This window comes from Sphaerodactylus townsendi, linkage group LG01 (assembly GCF_021028975.2).
Source record: "Sphaerodactylus townsendi isolate TG3544 linkage group LG01, MPM_Stown_v2.3, whole genome shotgun sequence".
NCBI classification, from domain to species: domain Eukaryota; kingdom Metazoa; phylum Chordata; class Lepidosauria; order Squamata; family Sphaerodactylidae; genus Sphaerodactylus; species Sphaerodactylus townsendi.
In genome coordinates this window covers 7,781,428-7,803,338 of record NC_059425.1, presented here as the reverse complement: position 1 = coordinate 7,803,338, position 21,911 = coordinate 7,781,428, and the positions used below count along the sequence as shown (strand labels likewise).

General features: G+C 49.4%; 2 protein-coding genes across 2 annotated transcripts in view; one reads left to right on the top strand and one right to left on the bottom strand.

Moving 5' to 3' along the window:
• The window catches only part of NUP210L (nucleoporin 210 like), a 72,974-nt gene extending 56,421 nt beyond the window's left edge, over positions 1-16,553 (top strand). Inside the window, exons 28-38 of the mRNA XM_048503428.1 lie at positions 1,951-2,125; positions 2,650-2,825; positions 5,307-5,527; positions 7,939-8,075; positions 9,213-9,339; positions 11,525-11,674; positions 12,320-12,570; positions 14,471-14,683; positions 15,451-15,547; positions 15,977-16,051; positions 16,431-16,553. Of these exons, the coding sequence (XP_048359385.1) occupies positions 1,951-2,125; positions 2,650-2,825; positions 5,307-5,527; positions 7,939-8,075; positions 9,213-9,339; positions 11,525-11,674; positions 12,320-12,570; positions 14,471-14,683; positions 15,451-15,547; positions 15,977-16,051; positions 16,431-16,516 (1,708 nt within the window). The 3' untranslated portion in view covers positions 16,517-16,553. The remainder of the gene's footprint in view (positions 1-1,950; positions 2,126-2,649; positions 2,826-5,306; positions 5,528-7,938; positions 8,076-9,212; positions 9,340-11,524; positions 11,675-12,319; positions 12,571-14,470; positions 14,684-15,450; positions 15,548-15,976; positions 16,052-16,430) is intronic.
• A 237-nt stretch (positions 16,554-16,790) lies between these two features.
• RPS27 (ribosomal protein S27) lies at positions 16,791-21,771 on the bottom strand. Its single transcript, XM_048510377.1, has 4 exons — positions 21,642-21,771; positions 20,148-20,256; positions 19,055-19,165; positions 16,791-17,041 (listed from the first exon to the last, which is right to left on the bottom strand). Exons 1-4 carry the CDS (start codon positions 21,645-21,647, stop codon positions 17,013-17,015), a joined length of 255 nt encoding a protein of 84 aa, XP_048366334.1. The 5' UTR covers positions 21,648-21,771; the 3' UTR covers positions 16,791-17,012.
• Positions 21,772-21,911: the final 140 nt, after the last annotated feature.

The window sequence follows — 21,911 nt, the reverse complement described above, 5'->3', positions numbered from 1 at the left end:
CTAGGAGAGTTCTGAGAGAACTGTGATTTGCGCAAGGTCACCCAGCAGGTTTCATGTGTTGGAGCAGGGGAACAAATCACCTCTCCCCTGGTTGGTTCCACAACCATCTGCTCAAAGCCACAGTCATTTAGCATATCCAGGAATGCTCTCTCCTTACTATGACCTGAACATGCATTTTTCCAGTTTATGTGGGGAGAGTTTAAATCACCCATTACCACTACATTTTTGCTTTTGTTGGCCTCTCTAATTTCTTTTTCCATCTCAGAATCCTCTTGTGCACTTTGGTCAGGGGGACGATAATATATCCCTATTAGGCTATCCTTCACACCTGGTATCGATATCTACAGTGCTTCTGTAGGGGAATCAGCTCCCCTTGCATTGTCTATTTTATGTGGCACTATGCTCTCTTTGACGTAGAGGGCAACCCCACCCCCAATAAACCCTGTCCTATCTTTCCTGTAGAGCAGGGGTTTGCAACCTGCGGCTCTCCAGATGTTCATGGACTACAGCCCCTGCCATCATGGCCAATTGGGCTGATGGGATTTGTAGTTCATGAACATCTGGGGCTGATGGGATTTGTAGTTCATGAACATCTGGAGAGCCGCAGGTTGCAAACCTTCTGTAGAGTCTGTAACCTGGGATAACAGCATCCCACTGGTTCCCCTCATTCCACCATGTCTCTGTGATGCCCACCTTCAATGTCCTCCTTCAAAAATCTGTACTCCAGCTCCCGCATTTTAGGTCGAAGGCTTCTACTATTAGCATAGAGCCGTGGTGGCGAACCTTTGGCACTCCAGATGTTATGGACTACAATTCCCATCAGCCCCTGCCAGCACAACCAATTGGCCATGCTGGCAGGGGCTGATGGGAATTGTAGTCCATAACATCTGGAGTGCCAAAGGTTCGCCACCACTGGCATAGAGAAAGTAGATTGAAAGTACATCATTCTGCATGTGCAGAAGGGGCCTAAGTCATACAGCACACTGTGCTTGATGGCTCCGTCCCCCAGCCTTGATCCTTATCCCCACCCCCACCCCGCCTCACACACACAAACACACACACACAAACAATCGCCATCTGAAATTACATTACACATTCAGGAGATCCAGTCCTACATTCACATTTGTCATGTATAGTTCAAAAGGGTCGTTTGAAGAACGACCACTATGTTTAACATTTTCCTTGTAATCAGGCTGGCTGGCTTTTTCTTTTGGGATGAATTGTCCCTGGCTAGTTTCTTCCCGGCATATTTTCGGCATTCCTCTCGGGCCTTATTATGAACCTGTAATCTGTAACATTTTAACGATTATTTCTGTGCCAACTTGAGCCAAAAGGAAAGGCAGGGTATAATTACTTAGATACATAAACAAAACAATCCTGACTGATCATTCTTGCAGAGGCTTCTGCATGAAAAGCCCTGCATCCCAACCGGACCGCCTGCTGGTTTATTTCAAAATCCAATGCGTACCTAGCTCAGAACCTGAAGTCACTCGGAGAGCAGCAGCAGTGGCGTAGTGGTTAAGAGCAGGTGCACTCTAATCTGGAGAACCGGGTTTGATTCCCCACTCCTCCACCTGAGTGGTGGAGGCTCATCCGGTGAACCAGATGTGTTTCTGCATTCCTACATTCCTGCTGGGTGACCTTGGGCTAGTTACAGTTCTCTCTGAACTCTCTCAGCCCCACCCACCGCACAGGGTGTTTGTTGTGGAGGGGAGGGGAAGGGAAAGGAGTTTGTAAGGCACCTTGAGTCTTCTTACAGGAGAGAAAGGTGGGATATAAATCCTAACTCCTCCTCCTTTTCTTCCTCTTCCTCCTCCTCCTTCTTGAAGGTAAGCCGGTGGAGAATATCAGCACTTCCTAAATCCCAGCATGGGACAGGAAGTGCTTTGTTCCAGCATCCCAGCTCATGCTAGGAGCCTGCTTACTCTTAGTTTTCCTTCTCCGATTCAGGGACGGGGCAGCCTTTGTGACTTCTCATCTCCTCCAGTGTTACCCCAATTCCTCTGTCATTGAGGCAGACATACACGGCCTGCTCAAAGCCGGAGCCGTCACAGGGACTGCTGTGCTGGAGCTTACCTCCTTGGAACCTTCCGGAGTCAACCAGACTGTCATCACCGGAGTGCGGGTAAGGACACTGGGAAGAGGGGGGCGCTCAGTAGCAACACAGCTGCAGTGTCCATCTAGGATAGGGGAGACCCTGGTCTGAATCCCCATTCTGCCTTGGGTGACCAGTCACATACTCTTAGCCCAACCAATCCGGCTGGCCTCAACGAGGACTGGGGCCTTTTCAGTCCTGGCCCCACCTGGTGGAAGGGGCTCCCGAGCGAGATCAGGGCCCTGCGGGATCTGAGCTATTTCCGCAGGGCCTGCAAGACAGAGCATTTCTGCTGGACATTTTCTAGGGGCCAGCCAGGCTGACATTTTCACTGGCCTCCCATAGGATAGCGGGGTTTTAAGTTTGCCATCTTGGGTGTAAATGTCGGATTTGTCGTATTTTAAATATTTATTGATTTTAATTATATTGTGCTCTGTCAACCTCACCCCTGAAAATGCCCAAAATCGAGCCATTTGGCAAGTGCTGACCCCCTCAAGGGTAATATAGCACAAGAAGAAGAATTATATTGTGTTCTATATTGTTGTACTTTCCAGGTGGCCCCCGTGTCCTACTTGCGGCTGAGCAGTCTTCCCAAGCTCTACACGGCCAGCAGGATTCCCCTGCATGCTTTTCCTTTGGGAATGACCCTCACCATCACCGTTCAGTTCTATGACAACACTGGGGAGAAATTCCACACGCAGAACACTCAGCTTTACCTGGCCTTGAACAGGTACGGCCCCAGAGTGGCACACTGGGCAGAAAGGCTGGGCTGGGTTCCGGAGGCACGATTTGATTTCAGGGCCATCCCTCGGCTGCGGGACAGTGTCTCTTGCATCTTCAGAGGTGTATCACACAGAGAAGTCTGTTATATACACTGTTATACACTGGACACAGTGTGTTAACAGACTTCTCTCTGTGATAACACCTCTGAAGATGCCAGCCACAGATGCAGATGAAAGGTTAGGAACAAGATCTACCAGACCACGGCCACACAGCCCGGAAAACCCACAACAACCAATGTCTCTTGTTTTCGGTAGCTCTAAAGCAGTGGTGGCGAACCTATGGCACGGGTGCCAGAGGTGGCACTCAGAGCCCTCTTTGTGGGCACGCACAAATAGAGTCCCACACACACATCTAGGCTGGCCTGAGTTGCTGGGCTTGATTATTAGGATTAAACTTAAGACCTAGTTTTGTGGAAGCAGTGTAGGTAACCCTGTTAAGTGCTGTTAAACCCCACTGATTTTCCTACGAAGAACTAAAGTGCAATCCTTTACCTGGAAGTAAGGATGCTGGCAATGGGGTTTGCTTCACCCATTGGAAGAATTGCACAATTGCTTCAAAGCAAAGCTACCAACTACCACCAAGCTTACTCCCAAGTAACGCACACCTCGGAGCCAACTGTTTTTTCTAAAGTAAAACCTCAGTATTCAGGTTAAATGGCCGTGTTGGCACTTTGCGATAAATAAGCGGGTTTTGGGTTGCAATTTGGGCACTCGGTCTCGAAAAGGTTCGCCATCACTGCTCTAAAGTGTTGGCTGACCACAACTTTGAAGGATCTGTGCCTGGAAATGATGGCCATCAGCACCAACAGCAAGGCTCTCTAACCTGGATTGGGAGCTGGCAGCAGCGTGTAGGCTCCTAAAGAGTAGCTCTCAGCCCACATAACGCAACCACGGGAGAATCAGAACGCCAGCTTCCAGCCAGGCGCTGGTATTCTGATCCCTGTTGTGCTGGCCTGCCCAGTCAGGAACACCTGAGACACTTCCTGGGTGGGCAGGTGAGGGAGAGATCAGATCATCAACTCCAAACCAGCTTTTGCTTGGTTGCATCCCAGGTATGGATGCCAGCCTCTAGGGGGGACCTGGGGAACCCCTGGAATTACAGCTCATTTCCAGGCTACTGAGGGCAGTCCCCCTGGTGTAGTGCTTAAGAGCAGGTGGATTCTAATCTGGAGAACCAGGTTTGATTCCCCACCCTCCATCTGAGTGGCAGAGGCTTGTCTGGTGAACCAGATGTGTTTCCGCACTCCTGCATTCCTGCTGGGTGACCTTGGGCCAGTCACGGTTCTCTCAGGTCTCTCTCAGCCCCATGTACTTCACAAGGTATCTGTTGTGGGGAAAGGAAGGGAAAGGAGCTTGTAAGCCACCTTGAGTCTCCTGACAGGAGAGAAAGGTGGGGTATAAATCCAAACTCTTCTTCTATTTACATCCTTAATTTCCAACCCGTGGCAGTTGGTAGCACGAGATGTTTTTCACTTATCAGAAGTGGCTCTTGTTGAAAAAAAAAGTGAGGGTCACACCAAGCAACAAAAACCCCCAAACCCAGTGATGTTTGTGGGGAAAAATATTTATTGTCTATCTACCCCTAAGTGTTTCGCATGAGATTCATTAGGGGTGGGGTGTAACTCCAAAGACTGTATGCAATGTTCCCTTTCCCTTTTACGGTACTTTTAGAAGGGAAAGGGAACATTGCATGCAGTCTCTGAAGTTAAATTTCTCCAATGAAGCTCATGAGGGCTTTGCAAATCATGAACAGGTTCTTTTAGAATCATAGAGTTGGAAGACCCCGAGGGCCACCAAGTGCAGGAACACATAATCAAAATCGCATTGGACCAACCAGATGTCATAACTTCTTCAGTTTCATACAGGTCTATATCAGGCCAAGAGAATATTCTAAATACACCTAGTTGGAAACATGCAGTGAAGCCGAAAACCTTGTCACAGCCTTTTAAGCTATTGGGGTGCTGTGTGGTTTCCGGGCTGTATGGCCATGTTCTAGCAGCATTCTCTCCTGACGTTTCGCCTGCATCTGTGGCTGGTATCGTCAGAGGATCTGGCATTCCTAACCCTAACCCTAACCCTTCGACAATACACTTTTAAGCTATTAGTTGACCTCCCAAAAGAGATTACCACATTGAGTGTTCTTTCTCAGATCAGTCGTCGCATATATTGTGACTGTGCCCTCTGCAAACTCTGCAATTTTCAAATGTTCACAACCTGGACTGAGAGTCTAGCTTCATGGGCAGACTGATTCTCCATCATTCAGCAGTGGAAGACTGTCGCTCACATCGAGCATTAACGCTTCTTCAGCATTTATCATAATTCAGAGGAACCAGTGAAGCTCCTCCATCTCTGCGGTGATGGTGTTGGGCAAAGATCCTTGTGCGGGAGCCGTCGCCCTATTTTTACAGATTCCCCTTTCTCCTCTTCAGAGACGACCTGCTCCTCATCCGTCCCAGCACCAAGAACTACACGTACGTCGCCCAAGCTGTGAACAGGGGCGTGACCCTGGTGGGCGTTTGGGACGAGAAGCATCCCGGCATGGCAGATTACATCCCTGTCCCCGTGGAGCACGCCATCGAGCCGGACCTCTTGGAGCCACTTGCTCTGGGGGACGTGGTGTGTTTCAGCACACCCCTCGTCAGCCAAGAAGGTCAGTCGGGTGGTCTCTGGCCCAGTATGGCCTCTCTTCACTAAAGGCAGACAAAATAAGAGCCAGCGTGGTGTAGTGGTTCAGAGCAGGTGCGCTCTAATCTGGAGAACTGGGTTTGATTCCTTCCTCTGCCACTTGAGTTATGGAGGCTTATCTGGGGAACCAGATTCGCTTGTGCACTCCAACACATGCCAGCCGGGTGACTTTGGGCGTCAGTTCTTTGGCACTCTCTCAGCCCCACCCACCACACAGGGTGTTTGTTGTGAGGGGGGAAGGGAGAGGAGCTTGTAAGCCCCTTTGAGTCTCCTTACAAGAGAGAAAGGGGAATATAAATCCAACCTCTTCTTCTGGCAATAAGACACCACACCACCCCCCCCTCACCGCCTCTTCCTACCTAAGCCCTTCCTGCGACTTAGTTGTGCTCTATTTCTCCTGTAGGCCTCAGCTCAAATAAAACTTCCTCCCTCCCCGGGGCTTCTGATTCCCACCCTGTCCCCCAGCACAAAGATTTTGTTATTTCCCCATCCCTGGTTTGCCGCAGGCAAGGAGAGATGGGAACGAAAGGCATTTTCCTTATATAGTGGCTATTAAAAACCCCTTTGAACATAATGGGGTGCGTCTTGGGCCCAGCGTGGCAAATAAAAACATCAGCTGCATTTTGGGGACAAAAGAACATCCCAGAGAGCATCTTTTGGAATGCCGGGCATTCTCCGTCACGCCCACCCCTCCAAAACCCATTCTGGCAAGCCTTTCTCTTTACTCAGCCACCCTCAAAATTGCCCCGTGTGAACTCCGACTGGGGGGGCTGTCTCAGTTGCAGAAATACAAGCCTCTGTCTTGTGGTTTTGTATGGGAGAGGACTCTTTTAGTCTGCTAACTCGCAAAAAATAAATACCACCCTGTGATTCTGACCTCAGAATCACCAGGGAGCTTACAGTGCCCTCTGAAGCAGGTATATGCAGATGTAAATCCCATTGAGTTTGACTACTTTCCAAAGCTACTACATCAACAATCTAAAATATAACATACAAGCCATCAGATTTAAAGTCAACCTCGAGCCAGTGTATTAAAGACTGATTACAGTAGCCCAGGGGGTGTAACACAGTCTTAAACCAGACGCTGACAAACATCACTTGTAAACATTGGTCAAATTACACATTACGCATGTCCTGAAAGATCTCCACTGGCTGCCTGTTGAGTACTGGATCGTCTTAAAAGTTTTGGTATTAACCTTTCAGGCTGGTAGCAGTCTTTGACCTGTATATCTCCGTGACTGCCTCTCCCCATATTGCCCTTGGAGACCCCTCTGGTCTGTGGAGAGGAATTTGTTGATGGTCCTGGGCCCAGAGATGATCGTCTGGCTTCGACACAGGCCTGGCCTTGGCCTGGTGGAACACTCTTTCTGGTGACATCCAGTGGTGGGATCCAAAAATCACACAGGTTCCCATGGTGGTGGGATTCAAACTGTGGCGTAGCGCCAGTCGGGCTGGGTGGGGCATTCCTGGGCGCGGCTGTGGCAAGGACGAAGCCGCTGTGCCGGTCCTTGGGCGGAAAATGAATGCGCGCAGGCTGCCACGCACGCCGGTGCACCTCCTGCTAGACTGCTTCAAGTTCTGCGCGCTATTGCTGAGAGGAGGGGCGTAACTAAGGCAAAAATCACGTGGCAAAATCACCAATTAGTAACCCCCTCTCGGCACACACAAATACTTAGTAACCTACTCTCGGGAACCTGTGAGAACCTGCTGGATCCCACCTCTGGTGACATCCATAAGAACATAAGAACAAGCCTGCTGGATCAGACCAGAGTCCATCTAGTCCAGCACTCTGCTACTCGCAGTGGCCCACCAGGTGCCTTTGGGAGCTCACATCCAGGCCCTGCGGAGTCTGTTTCAGTTCCACAGGGCCTGTAAAACAGAGTTGATCCACCAGACTTTCTCTGCCAAGCCAGCCAGACATCCCTTTTATTAAATCATCTCCGGACCTCATTTGGTTACGGTGCGTGCATCCGTTCCTTTCTGTGCTACTTCGTTAGGCTCTGTTTTTACGCCATCTGTTTTGTAATTGTTGTTTTTAAACTGTTATATTTATGACGTTTTTAAATGTTGTATGCATGCCTGTTGTTTGTTATGTATGCCTGTTGAGAGCTGCCTTGAGTCTTCGGAGATAGGGCGGGATACAAATGTAAACAGTGTAAACGGTTAATAGACATGGGGATGGCATTGCTCGAGTGAGGGGCCACCAGAGAAATGGCTCCGCCTCTTCTAGCTACCTCCCCAGACTCAGAGCACTTACGAAAGCGGGGGCATCCAGAGACAAAGGCCTCGTGGTTCGTTGATCCTTGGAATGCAATGAAGAAAGAATGAAAATTGAAGGGGGGCGGGGCTTGTTCTTTATTTGCTTTTGTATATCAGGAGAGCCTGGGGCATGGCAGGTCTCGCCCAACGACGTCCTCAAGTTAGATGCGGCAACCGGAGTGGTGTTTGCAAAGAACGCTGGGAAAGCCACGGTCTTCCACGACATCCCTGGGGTAGTGAAAACCTACCGAGAGGTACGCTCTGCTGCAGCAACGGGTCAACTAGGGGCTCTGTGTGGACCATAAGAAGTAGCCTGCTTCTAAGGGGATAGACTGGGGTTTCTAACATTCCCCACCCCCATCCCAACCCAAGTATCAGGAAAAAAGAGAGGCTGAGAACTGAAGATTGAGAAAGCTGCTGACAAGTCACAGCTGTCTTGTGGAGATCTTGCAGATTCCATAGGTGTCAAACTCAGGCCCTCCAGGTGTTCATGGACTTCAATTCCCATCAGCCCATGCTAGCAGGGGCTGCTGGGAATTGTAGTCCATGAACATAGTTTTCAAGGCAAGAGAAGAACAGAGGTGGTTTGCCATTGCCTGCCTCTGCATAGTGACCCTAGTCTTCCTCAGTGGTCTCCCCATCCAGCGTGGTGTAGTGGTTAAGAGCAGGTGGATTCTAATCTGGAGAACCGGGTTTGATTCCCCACTCCTCCACTTGAGTGGCAGAGGTTTACCTGGTGAGCCAGATGTGTTTCCACACTCTTACATTCCTGCTGGTGGGTGACTTTGGGCTAGTCCCAGTTCTCTCAGAACTCTCTCAGCCCCACCTACCTCACCCCAGATTAGAGTGCACCTGCTCCTAACCATTACACCTCGCTCACTCCAGAGAGAAACACATCTTACCATGACATGTCTCTGAAGATGCAGATGAACCATTAGGAGCTAAAACTATGAGACTGTGGCCACACATCCTGGGAAACCCATAAAAGCCAGTCAAAACTCTGCTTGCGATCAGGCCTGCTCCCATTTGCCTTTGGGAAATGAGTTCCCCACTCTCCACAGTGGCCAAGCGCCAAAACCTCTCCACATGCAAAACAGTCCTCTTGCTTCCTTCAGGTTTAATAGCTTTAAAAGGGGCTTGGACAGATTTATGGAGGAGAAGTCGATCTCTGGCTACCAATCTTGATCCTCCTTGATCTGAGACTGCAAATGCCTTCGCAGACCAGGTGCTCGGGAGCAGCAGCAGCAGCAGCAGCAGAAGGCCGTTGCTTTCACATCCTGCACGGGAGCTCCCAAAGGCACCTGGTGGGCCACTGCGAGTAGCAGAGAGCTGGACTAGATGGGCTCTGGTCTGATCCAGCAAGGCTCTTTCTTATGTTCTTATGTTTTTAGGTTGTCGTCAGCGGCTTCTCAAGATTAAGCCTTCACCTTGGTCCCAAAAGCTACCTAACCAACACTCCTAATGCCTCTGAATTCCGGGTTTTCATTGCCACCAACAAGACAGGTTCAACTCTCCGAGGTAGGGGCCAACCCAGCCACTCTGCCCCCCCCCATCCCTTTCCTGCCTTGAATGCTGATGCTGGAAAAGGGAGTAGAGGACAGTTCTAAAAACTACCTACAGCCATCAGGCAGGCAAAGAAAGGGCCTGAATAAGCGCTGCAGCAGCCCCAAGGGATGGTTTCGAACTCAGCTCCTTTTTAAAAGTTGTCTGTTTCTTCCCTCTTAATAATAAAAATGTTCACCTGCTTCATGAGTTACCCACCTTTCTTACACCGATGGGGTCAGCAAGGAATTGGCATGGGATCCTGGAGGCCGTGTTCCTCTGGGCATGGATCAGGGATCACTGGGAATGGGTTGCGGGGAGTTGTGAATTCCCCGCACTGTGCAGGGGTTGGACTAGATGACCCCTGAGGTCCCCTCCAACTCAAGTGTTTCTAAGATTCAGGGAAGGCTGAGGATACAGTGGAAAGCTAACTGTGCTGACACATGGGTTTGCACATTTACAGGGACACAGTGGTTTAATGCTGAATGGTGTTAGACTGTCGGTGCCTGGAAGAGGGGATGCTCAAGGAAGTCCTTAGTTGATAGTTGATAGTTCCATGGGAATGTCAATTCAATGCATGGCAACTGTGAAAAAGGCAAACTCTATGCTGGGGATAATTAGGAAAGGAGTTAATAATAAAACTGCAAGGATTGTCATGCCCTTATATAAAGCCATGGTGCGACCGCACTTGGAGTCCTGTGTTCAGTTCTGGTCGCCACATCTCAAAAAGGATATCGAAGAGATAGAAAAAGGGCAGAGAAGGGCAACGAGGATGATTGAAGGACTGGAGCACCTTCCTTATGAGGAGAGGCTGCAGCGTTTGGGGCTCTTTAGTTTGGAGAAGAGACGTCTGAGGGGGGATATGATTGAAGTCTATACAATTATGCATGGGGTAGAAAATGTTGACAGAGAGACATTTTTCTCTCTTTCTCACAATACTAGAACCAGGGGGCATTCATTGAAAATGCTGGGGGTAAGAATTAGGACTAATAAAAGGAAACACTTCTTCACACAACGTGTGATTGGTGCTTGGAATATGCTGCCACAGGAGGTGGTGATGGCCACTAACCTGGATAGCTTTAAAAAGGGCTTGGACAGATTTATGGAGGAGAAGTCGATCTTTGGTGACCAATCTTGATCCTCCTTGATCTGAGATTGCAAATGCCTTAGCAGACCAGGTGCTCGGGAGCAGCGGCAGCAGAAGGCCATTGCTTTCACATCCTGCATGTGAGCTCCCAAAGGCACCTGGTGGGCCACTGTGAGTAGCAGAATGCTGGACTAGATGGACTCTGGTCTGATCCAGCTGGCTAGTTCTTATGTCCTCTTTTCCCAGTGGTTCAGTTGAAATACATGCTGCATATGTGTCAGAGGACCCGAGACACTTCCTCAGGGCCTTTTAAGGCACGAGTCCCCTCTGAACCAATCACCACACAGTTCACACAGTATGACTAAAATATATTTTTGGTTCATTCTAAAGTAAGCACAGTCGATAGCATCGATAACTACATCCACAAATTAAACAGAAAAATATTTGAAAGGCACCTAATGCCGGCGACAAGACTGATAGTCCTAAAATAGTCCAGTCAGCCATGTTCATGTATTTATTCTTTAAAATGTATAGGCCGCCCTCCCCCAAAGGGCTCATAGTTTCATAGCCTTGGTCTCATAGAAAACTAATTCTCTCAAGTCGGGAACAATAGTTGGCATCAAAGAAAAGGCAGGAAAATACAAGCTGCCACACTTGCAAATAAGCCAAAGAAAAAGCTATATTAGTAGAATATTCCAAAGCATTATAGGTAAGGCTCTTGGTCAGGTGACATGCTACACCCAATGAGATCATTTCTGCTAATTAATTAACAACTGTCAGAATGTTACCTTAACTGCTCGCAGGTGCCCCCGATTACAAACTACCACAGGAATGCGAATGCAGTCCCAATCATCTCTTAACAATGTTTGTGACCTTGGAGAGCTGAATTGCCTCTCTCTTCAAGCTGCAGGCACTAAAATGAAACAGACAGACACCAATTTTACATGCTGAAATCCTTAACGTAGCTACAGTTAGGCTAAGTTAATATACAAATGTATTTGAAAATGTACTTTCTTGACAGTGGATGTCTCTCTTCTCACTGTCCCTCCCTCTGTTCCCCCCTCCCCTCCCCAGGTCCCTGCGCCCCTCCTCAGCTTCATGCTATCACCAGCAGGCTTTCCCCACAATCTCACCTGATCTGCCAAGTGGAGTTTGGAGAGACCATCCCAGATATCGAAGCAAGCAAAGTCTTTCACGTTCGGCCTGAGTTCTACACTGACAAAGGTGGGCATGCAACAGATCTCACAGGTCTACTCAGCTAGCAGCAGTGATTTCCCCATATAGAAATGTCCTAGGAGAAGAAAAGGTGTTTTTTTTAATACCTTGACTTTTCTCTACTGTAAGGTGTCTCAAGGTGGCTTACAAGCTCCTTTCCCTTCCTCTCCCCACAACAGACACCTTGTGAGGTAGGTGGGGCTGAGAGAGTTCTGAGAGAACTGTGACTGGCCCAAGGTCACCCAGCAGGCTTCATGTGGAGGAGCGGGGAAACAAATCCAGTTCACCTGATAAGAGTCTGCCGCTTATGTGGAGGAGCAGAGATTCAAACCCGGTTCTCCAGATTAGAGTCCACTGCTGTTAACTACTACACTATACCAAGTTAGTCCCAAGCTTGGTATGCAGAGGCAGGCAATGGCAGACAATTCTGAATGCCTCTTAGGGTCACCGTAAGTCGGCTGCAACTTGATGGCAAAAAAATAATATAAAATTTGTAACAGGACACCAAAAATAGTGAAGGTGTCTTCCGAAGTCTGGCCACAGGTATCCTCGTCGGCTGTATGATTTGTTCAGTATCACTAAGGGTTAGGAATATTAGATTATCCCCCCATCCCTTTAACAGCCACTCTCGGATTTCCCTTCTCCCACACCAAGGTCTTTACGGCTGCGCTGTCACGGCTAAACCCCAGCCGGAGGAATACTTACTGGCGCTGAGCACGGCTGAATCCTGGGTGTACGTAGCAGCCTCTCTCCACAGTGAGCAGAGCCAGGCAGGGGCGCCAAGAGTCTCGGTCCCCTTCTTCCCTGCCTTTTACATCAACCAGTCAGAAGTCATCTTCAGCAGCCAGGAACTGAGCACTGAGATCTTCGTGTTGGGCACAAGAAGGGTAACGGAAAAAATTGAGGTATGTCGAAAGCTCGCAGGACAGGTATGTGCACCTACACGTATGCTTGCAATAGAGATTTGGGGTATGAAATGCTGAATACAAGATTCTGTCTGTCTTTATATAGACTACTAGCGGGCCCGGCCACGCGTTGCTGTGGCTCAGTCTGGTGAAGTGGAAAAGAAAGAAAAGGGGAAGCGAATGGTTCGAATATGTGTCATTGCATGCAGTGCTTACAAGGGAGGGGAGGGGCAAGGGGCCCCTCGCTCCCCTCCCTCTCTCCCGTTCCCTTGCATGGCACCCCGCCCCGTCCCTCCCTAATGTTCCCCTTCCTCTGCTAGGGTGGGTGGGCCATGTCCCTTTCACTCCCTTCCCTTGCAGACGAATTACATAGCTGAAAACACGCTGGGAGGCATGAGCTACGTCGTGGTCAAATTTCAGAGCATTTGGTCCAGCAAACCCCTGGATCCTCCCTCACCTTCCCCTTCCTCCGCTAGGATGGGTGGACCATGTCCAGATGGCAGGCCCCATCCGTTTCACTCCAGATGGCAGCGGTTTTCAAGGAAGGCATGGTTGTTTCCCTTGTATCAAAGGGTGTTGCTTTGATGACCAGCAGATGGCGCTGTTGCGGAACAGAACTGTGGTTCCAACTGTCACAGGTGTGGCATGTACACAATAATGGGCACAGTTGTGACATGTACACAACAGGAGGTGTGGAAACAGTATGGAAACCTGGCCACATGCGAATGCGACGTTGTGTAAAAATTTCAAAGCAATCGGTCCAGTAGTTTGGGAGATTACCTGTCAGCAGAAAAACGCACTGATAGTTTTTTATATATATAGATAATAATTGACACCTGAGTTGACAACACTACATGTGAAAGGGATCTGGGAGTCTTAGACGACCATAAACTGAACACGAAAGATTTTACCAAAAGGAAGCCAGTTAGAAGATATCCAAACAAGGGCAACTGATCTATCTGGAGTAGGTGAAAACCACCCATGGTGGGGAGGAGACTGATTTTTTCATAGAATCATAGAGTTGGAAGAGACACCAAGGGCCATCAACCTTCTGTCATGCAGGAACACACAATCAAATCACTCCTGACAGGGGGCCATCCAGCCTCTTTAAAAACCTCCAAAGGAGACTCCACCACACTCAAAGATATGCATTCCACTGTCAAACAGCCTTTCCTATGGGAAGTTCCTCCTAATGTTTAGATGGAATCTCTTTTCTTTCACCTTGAACCCATGACTCCTGGTCCTAGTCTCTGGAGCAGCAGAAAACAAGCTTGCTCCCTCACCAACATGACAAGCTGGATTGGGTGCAGAGGAGGGCAACCAAAATGGGGAAAGATCTGGAATCCTTGCCCTACGAGAGGCTTAGGGAGCTGGGGATGTTTAGTTTGGTGAAGAAAAGGTTAAGAGGTGATATGATGGCCATGTTTAGATATCTGAAGAGATGTCATGTTGGTGAGGGAGCAAGCTTGTTTTCTGTGGCTCCAGAGACTAGGACCAGGAGTCATGGGTTCAAGGTGAAGGAAAAGAGATTCCACCTAAATATCAGGAAAAACTTCCTGACAGTCAGGGCTGTTCGACAGTGGAATTCACTCCTCCAAGTGTGGTGGAGTCTGGAGGTTTTTAAAGAGAGGCTGGATGGCCATCTGTCAGGAGTGTTTTGATGGTGTGCTCCTGCATTGCAGGGGGTTGGACTTGATGACCTTTGGGGTCTCTTCCAACTCTATAATTCTATTCAAGCTAAGGACGTGGATAATTTGATATCATCCTACTCCTCCATCAAGGCGGGGTTTCCTGCAGACAAGCTGCAGGGGCTGCTGCTGCAACAGACCCTTTGCTGAGCGTTTGGTGCTTCCTGTTTTGACTCCCGCATAGTGAGTCATCTCGCCTTCTGCTTGCCAAGGTCCAGCCCAGTTCCCCAGCGATAGAAGTGGAGAAGCCCTTCTACCCACCAGACATGCCTGGGCATGTCCTGTACACTGTCAGCGTGGTCAACCTGACGTCTCTCCAGCAGATGGCAGCACCCATCTTCATCAACCTCTCCTGTGCCTTGACGAACCAGAAGGCTGCTGTGTCGGTGCAGGTGGTACCAAGCAAGTACCTGCCAGGTAAGCAGGTCCTGACCCTGGTGCTGTGATGCTGGTAGAGATGAAGGACATTCCTGGCTGTGGTCTTCTGGCTGGTCTCATGAGAACAAAACCTTCTTTTACGCCTCTCATCAGGCAGTGTAAAAAGGAAATATACACTGTATTGTTGAAGGCTTTCGTGGGCAGAAGCAACTGGCTATTGTCGTTTTCTGGGCTGTGTGGCCATAACCTAGTAGCGTTTGCGCCAAACGTTTAGCCCGCATCTATGGCTGGCATCTTCAGAGGCACGTCACACTGTGCCACGAACAGAAACACATCTTACCGCGACACGCCTCTGAAGATGCCAGCCATAGATGCGCACACACTATCAGATCCCGATCACACAGCCCAGAAAAGAAGAAGAGGAGTTTGGATTTATATCCCCCCTTTCTCTCCTGCAGGAGACTCAAAGGGGCTTACAATCTCCTTGCCCTTCCCCCCTCACAACAAACACCCTGTGAGGTGGGTGGGGCTGAGAGAGCTCAGAAGAGCTGTGACTAGCCCACAGCAGCTAAAATTTATCATATCCAGAATATTAAATTGGTCAATGTGTGTATATGTGTTAAGTGCCAACAAGTCACTTCTAACCCATGACAACTGCATGAATTAACGACCTCCAGAACGTCCTATTGCAAACAGCCGTGTTCGGGTCATGCAAACTTGAGTGGGTCCTACTAAATAGTCCTCAACGTCTTTTGTCTGCATCACCCAAAACAAAAAAAAAACCCCACCTCTTGCTGTGGCCCTTCCAGGTCAGTGCGACGCCGGAATCGTCGGCCAACTGGTCACCTCCTACCAGGTCCTCCTCTTCACCATCTTTGCCGTCCTGGCATCCACCTCCGTCATCTTTCTCAGTAAGTAGCGGAGACGGCAACTTTATCCAGGCCGATTGGGAAGAGCCTCAAGGGGAAATCGCTTCAAAGGATTATCAACCGACTTGGGAACCAGCAAATGCATGAGTTGTTTGTGCAGTTAGACCAATCCTGTAGTAGCTGCAAAATGGGGGGATACTGGTCTTACAAGATGTTTGTTAAGGACTCCTAACAGTAAGCTTTCTTGGGAATACTAATGCACCACAAAAGTGGTATTAATGGGTACTGCATTCAGCACCTTATCAGATAAGCCAGACATAACCAATGCTCCACAATACACAAACAGCCACGTTTTGGGGTATATTGTAGTTTAGTTCTCAATAAAGCTCCCCATTAGGTTTCTGCTGCCATAAATCAGAAAGGACTAAGAGTGGGCCTCCCCCTGAAGCAATGATTTCCTCCCTTGCACAGTGTACAATGCTTTCCTGGTAAGAATTCAAGAAGTCCCTGTGGTGTACATCCCCACCTCACCTCCAGCACAGACAGGTGAGTGCAACCAAACCTGCATCCTCAGCAAAGTTCCCAAAGCTTCCTGGTTGCATCAGGGAACGTGACCATAGCAGCATGGCAGGCTTTCCTGAGTAGCTTCATCTAAGTCAGGGAACTCCAACCTATGGCCCTCAGGTGTGCAATTCCCATCAGCTCTGCCAATTGGCCAGGCTGGCAGGGGCTGATGGGAACTGCAGTCCATGAAAATCTGAAGGAGACCCTGGATCTAAATCAGGTCAGCCCTAAACGTTTTGCACCCAGGCCCTTCTTTGCCCAAGGTGCTGAAGCAACTCCTATTAAGTCAGCATCGGCTCTGCGGCCTTCCCTGTCATGTCGTTACACTCAAGCCCTGACCGACTGTTCCTCTTCCTTCCAGTGCCCGGCTATCCGCTGACTCATGGGCAGCCTCAGCAGCGCAGTGCGAGGAACAGGAATTCAGCCAGGCTGTGGAATGTCAGATGAAGTCCCTCCAGTACCGTATAAAGAATAAACTCATGAAGCCACGAGCCAGTCTTGTTTTTAATTGATGGTACCTTTTTGGAACGGAGAAAGGGACTGCTCAAAACGCCAGTTGCGTGTTACTTGCAGGGGACAAACAAAATCCCCTTTTACCCATACACTCCACAGAGGGCACTTTGTCGATTGCACACGGTCTGCTGTTCGAAGGAGTGAAGGCTCTTAAACACGCCACTTTAAGCCCCACACCTGACTCCCAGGCAACACACCACAGGCCATGTATTTTTATCCAAAATTTATTGAGTCAAATGGGTGAGGCTACAAGGACAGTGCGCGTTTCCTCCTCCTCCTCGTGTTCCGTCGTGAGCTGCCGAAGCTCAAGAGTCACCCAGTCACAGCCCGTGTCGCTCGCATCCCCTGATCGGCACTCTTCAGCCTTCGAGCACTTGAGCCGGCGACTGTGCGCATAGCCCCACCCATCTGGGACACCCAGCTGCTTAATTTAATGCTGCTTTCGCCTGAAGGAGCATCCTGGAAAGAGAAAAGGCCAAACAGTGACCCAGACACGACACCCGGCACCGCACCTTCCTGCGTGTTCAGACGCTGTTTGTGGAACACACACACGCACGGCCTCTTGCACAAAGCGGTTACGGTGATACAACAGCCATCCACCACACATGAAACTGCCTTAGACTGAATCAGTGCACCTAGATGAGTATTGCCCACTCAGGCTGGCAGCTGCTCTCCAAGGTCTCAGGCCCTTCACAAACTATCCAACTGGCCTGCCTCACAGGGTTGTAAACGATGATCAAAGCCAGTGTGAGGAGCCCTCTGGCTTAGAGTGGTAAGCTACAGTTCTGCAGTTGAAGCTCTGCTCATGACCGGAGTTAAATCCCAACTGATGTCAAGTTAGGTAGCCGGCTCAAGGTTGACTCAAATCTTCCATCCTACCCAGTTTGCAGGGGGTAAAGTATAAAAGACTGGGAAAGACAATAGCAAACCATTCCATGAACGTAATATTCCTGGTAAATGGCATAATGGGATGTCACCTGATGGGTCAATACTGACCCGGTGCGTGACCAGGAAACCACGGTCCTTCCTGCAGGAGCCTGAACTTAGGACTTTTTGCTGGTAAAGCAAGAAGCTCCGTCCCTGAGGCACAACCCCTAAGCCGGCTGACAGCTACTTTCCAGCATCTCTCATGGAGGTCCTCCACCACTCCTTCCAACTGGTCCTCTTTTTTTATTATTTTCTCATTTATATAAAATATTAGAAAACATGGGGAAAATGCAAATTAAAATACAGGTTTTTTTAAAAAAATCACACAATATATATTAAAAACTATTTAAATTTTTTAATTTGGGGGAGTCTTACTTGTTTTCTCTTAATTTCCACTGCTTTACTAATAATATATTATATATTAACTGTAACAACAACGTAGATTCACTTGCGGAAATGGATCTAGCCATTAATTTTTTGATCTATGAAATATGCAAAAATTGTATCATCGAAGGTTTTCACGTCCGGAATCACTAGGATGTTGTGGGTTTTCTGGGTTGTATGGTCATGTTCCAGCTGCATTTTCTCCTGACGTTTTCTTCAATGCCTGCCACAGAGGCAGGCGAAACATTAGGAGAAAATGCAACTGGAACATGGCCACGCAACGCTGAAAACCCACAACACCCTTATGCAAAAATTATCAAAATGCATTTTTTTTACTGTTTCAGCACAACACATAAAATATAATTTCCATTGCTCGTCAAACTCCTGTTTCAGCCTTCTATTGGGAAGATTAGTTAACTTGGCCATTGCAGCTTATTCTTCTGTTTTTGTCAATATGAGCGAGCTGCCTGGTCCTCTTTGACTGGAAATCTTCCGCGTGAAAGGCGGGTGCTCTTCCACGGAGCCTGGTCCCTCCCCCAGCGGCCACAAGCCTCACAAGAAGCTGAAGACTGTACCCCTTGAAAGAAATTCTCAGTTGCTTTAGGGGTTGATTTTTTAAGAAGCAGCCACACAAAACAGCTACTTCGTTTGTGAAAACAAAACATGGCTCGTGCACAGCTTAAGAGTCGATAACAGAAAAACAACCACAGCAGCTTCTCCCGGGGGGGGGGGAAGAGGAGCAGACCGGGGGAGATTTCCTGCTCCCATCTGCTCTGCAAACAGGGCTTGGCAGTTGAGAGCAAGCAGCTGTGTATTCCCAGCAGTAGGAAGAAACCCCTCCCAGTTCCAGCTTCACCCCTTCTGCTCTTTTTTTGCAACTTGAACCTTGCCTAACAATATCTACCCCTCCTCCCTTTTATAACTTTAAAAAGTTTCACTCTCTTAAATCTACTGTTACTCGTCCCTTTCCAAGTAATGACTGACAGTCAGACTAAAAAGGAGCATTCCCCTTTATTTTTTACACCATTCATGCAATCAGCCAATGAACTAACACCAAAGGGCTCCAGCTGGGTGGGGGGAGATACATATTAGACTTAACGGAGCACAGATTGCATCAACCCATCGAGAGCCAGGCATGCAGCTCTAGAGTCCTGCCCTTACCTTCTGTCAACCTGGCCTTTCCTCCAGTGGGCTGGCACAGGACAGTCGAGCAGCCGACACAAAGAACCACCGTCTGAGCGTGACTGAACACAGTGGTGATTTTGTAGCAACCTGGGAAGAAAGGCAGAAAACATTCCAGCTTGGGTCGGCCTCATGGGAGGAGCGAGCACCGTCCAATTGACTGGCAAGCGCATCACCCCTTAGCTTCTGGAACAGTGGTGGTGAACCTATGGCACGGGTGCCAGAGGTGGCACTCAGAGCCCTCTCTGTAGGCATGCGCAAACAGAGTGCCCCCCCCACACACACACACACATACACACACATCTAGGCTGGCCTGGGCCACTGGGCTCAATTATTAGCATTAAACCTAAGACCTAGTTTTGGGGAGTTGCACGGTTGCTTCAAAGCAAAGCCACCAACTACCACCAAGCTTACTCCTGAGTAATGCGTGCCTCGTAGCCAACTGGTTTTTCTAAAATCTCAGTATTCAGGTTAAATTGTCGTGTTGGCACTTTGCGATAAATAAGTGGGTTCTGGGTTGCAGTTGGGCACTCGGCCTCGAAAAGGTTCGCCATCACTGTTCTAGAACATGACAGCTGAAGTAACAGTAAGTCAATCCTTGCTATTTCTTCAAAAATAACAGACCGGACACATGTCCAATAAAGACAGCATCTGCACCAGCACGTCTTTTTCCCTCCACCCCATTCAGAACTATGTGACTGCCCCAACCATGTGCCCTTCCCACAATCCAATACAGCAATGACCTCACAAGGATGTATTGCCAAAGGCTTTCACGGCCAGAATCAACTGGTCGTGGTGGGTTTTCCCTGCTGTGCGGCCACAGCCTGGTTGTGTTTGCTAACATTTTCGCCTGCACCTGTGGCTGGCATCTTTGGAGGTACAACACAGCAAGATGCGTTTCTCTCCCATCTCTGACAACATGAGTCATACATGTGGTCAAAATGTCAGGGGCAAAAACTACCAGTACAAGGTCACCCAGCCCGGAAAGCCCACTGCAGCCAAACATCGCAAGAAGCTGTAACGTGAGGCGCAATCAGGTTTCAAACGACCTTCACCCCTGCATCTTCTTTACCTGGACATTTCACATCCATGAAGTAAGAGTTAGGACTCTGAACCAAGCGTTTTTTCTTATGCTTCCTCTTCTCCTCCTCAGGGGAGGGATGCAAGAGATCTTTTGCCAGCTGTAAGGAGAAAGGATAAGGAAGGTGTCAGCTAGGGATTTACAACAAAGGGCACGAGTAAATTTTTAAAAGGTTGGGTATATATTTCTTTAAAGGAAAGTTAGTTGTAGAAGAAGAGTGAAAGGGGAATGAGAGAGTGAGGCGCAGTTAACCCTGGACAGAGAGTGTGTAAGATTTTGTGCAGAGGGAGAGAAAGAGTCAGTCGGTGATAAAATGACAGAAGGGCGCTGAAGTAAACAGAACAGCATGATGTCAACAACCCAGTGTCATAAAAAGTACAAAACTGCTCAAAAAATAGATAGACGATACTGGGAGACTAGAAACGGCATGAAATCCTAATAGGATCTCAGAGATACAAAGGAGTGAGAGTGGATCCATGTGAAGTGAAAGCCACTTAAGCCAAATTTCATGGCTTCAGAATTCATTGTAAAGTTTCTTATAACCTTTAAGCTACAGAAAAGGCATACGATAACATTTTAAAGCTGGGATCCTACACTAGCCATTTACCCAGAACCATGCAGCCCTCTGAAACTGCTTTAAAGCTCGGGCATGCTACTCCAGGCGAAATTACAAAGGAACTAACTTCCTCGTGGCAGCAACAGATACCTATGAAAAGAAAGGAATAAACACTGCGCGTGTCGGGTTTGCTGGCAAGAAGGAAGCGAGCGGTCATGGCGGCAGGCGTGTCGTAATGTTATCAAAACACCCCATGTGGGTTAGGCATGGCTAGGAAACCTGCGCGAGGCAGAGGAAGGCTGGCCTGGCCTGACTGCACAGACGCCAAAGCACCCATGCGAAGGGCTGCGAACCTCCCCCCTCGGCCGTGAGCTCGGCCCTCCTCCAACCCCGCTGCATGGCAACCTCCCCGTTGGCAAAACAAGGTTGCGCATCGTGGCGGCGGGGCTACCTGGCAGGGCTGTTGCGACCAGAGCGAGCTCAAAGCCCGCAGGCTGCTCTCGAAGGGCCGTCACAGCCCTTACTCCCGAGTAAACGCGCCTCGCACGAAGCGGGGGGGGCGGTAAAAGACGCCCCCCCAGCCTCGAGATGGCAGCCCCCCTCTTGCTCTTCCCCCAGCTGCTCCTTCTTTCGCCATTAGTCCTTTGCAATCTCTGCAAGTTCCCCCCCCCATAAGAAAATATAGTTAATAAAAATAAACATCGTAAGAGGGGGGGCGACCGTCTCTCTCCCCTCTCACTTTCGCCCCCTCCCCGTCCGCCATTTTGAGCCTCGCCTCCCCGTCCGCGGGGGTGGGGGGAGGCCAGGCGTCTCGCGGGTCACCCAGCCCGACCCCTCTCCCTTCTTCCGGGGGGGAGCTCGGGCGAGGGCCCGGAATGACGCCCCCTCCCCTACAGCAAGGGGCCTAAGCGCGACCGAGGAGGACTCACAGGCATGTTCGCGTGGAGGCAGCGACGGCCGAAAAGGGGCCAAACCGGAAATAGAGGGCACTATATCCGCTCCGGGGTTTCCCACAGGGGCGGAAGTAGGGCAGGGAGGCGGAGGCGGATTGAGACGGCGGGAGGTGTCGAGCCACCATCATGAGAAGGGGGGCCTATAACGTCGCCATGATGTGCAGGTCGCTGCTCTGCGAGGGGCCGCCATCTTGGGAAGGGCAGCGCTTTGGACGCCATTTTGAGAAGGCTTTTAAAAGTTCGGCG

Bases quoted from the DNA above. Each gene is read 5' to 3' on its own strand.
- RPS27 (XM_048510377.1), bottom strand. The intron at 19,166-20,147 runs GTAAAGAAGATG...CTTTCTTCCCAG, and splicing joins CATGGATGTGAAATGTCCAG to GTTGCTACAAAATCACCACT. The intron at 17,042-19,054 runs GTAAGGGCAGGA...TTCTCTTTCCAG, and splicing joins AAAGGCCAGGTTGACAGAAG to GATGCTCCTTCAGGCGAAAG.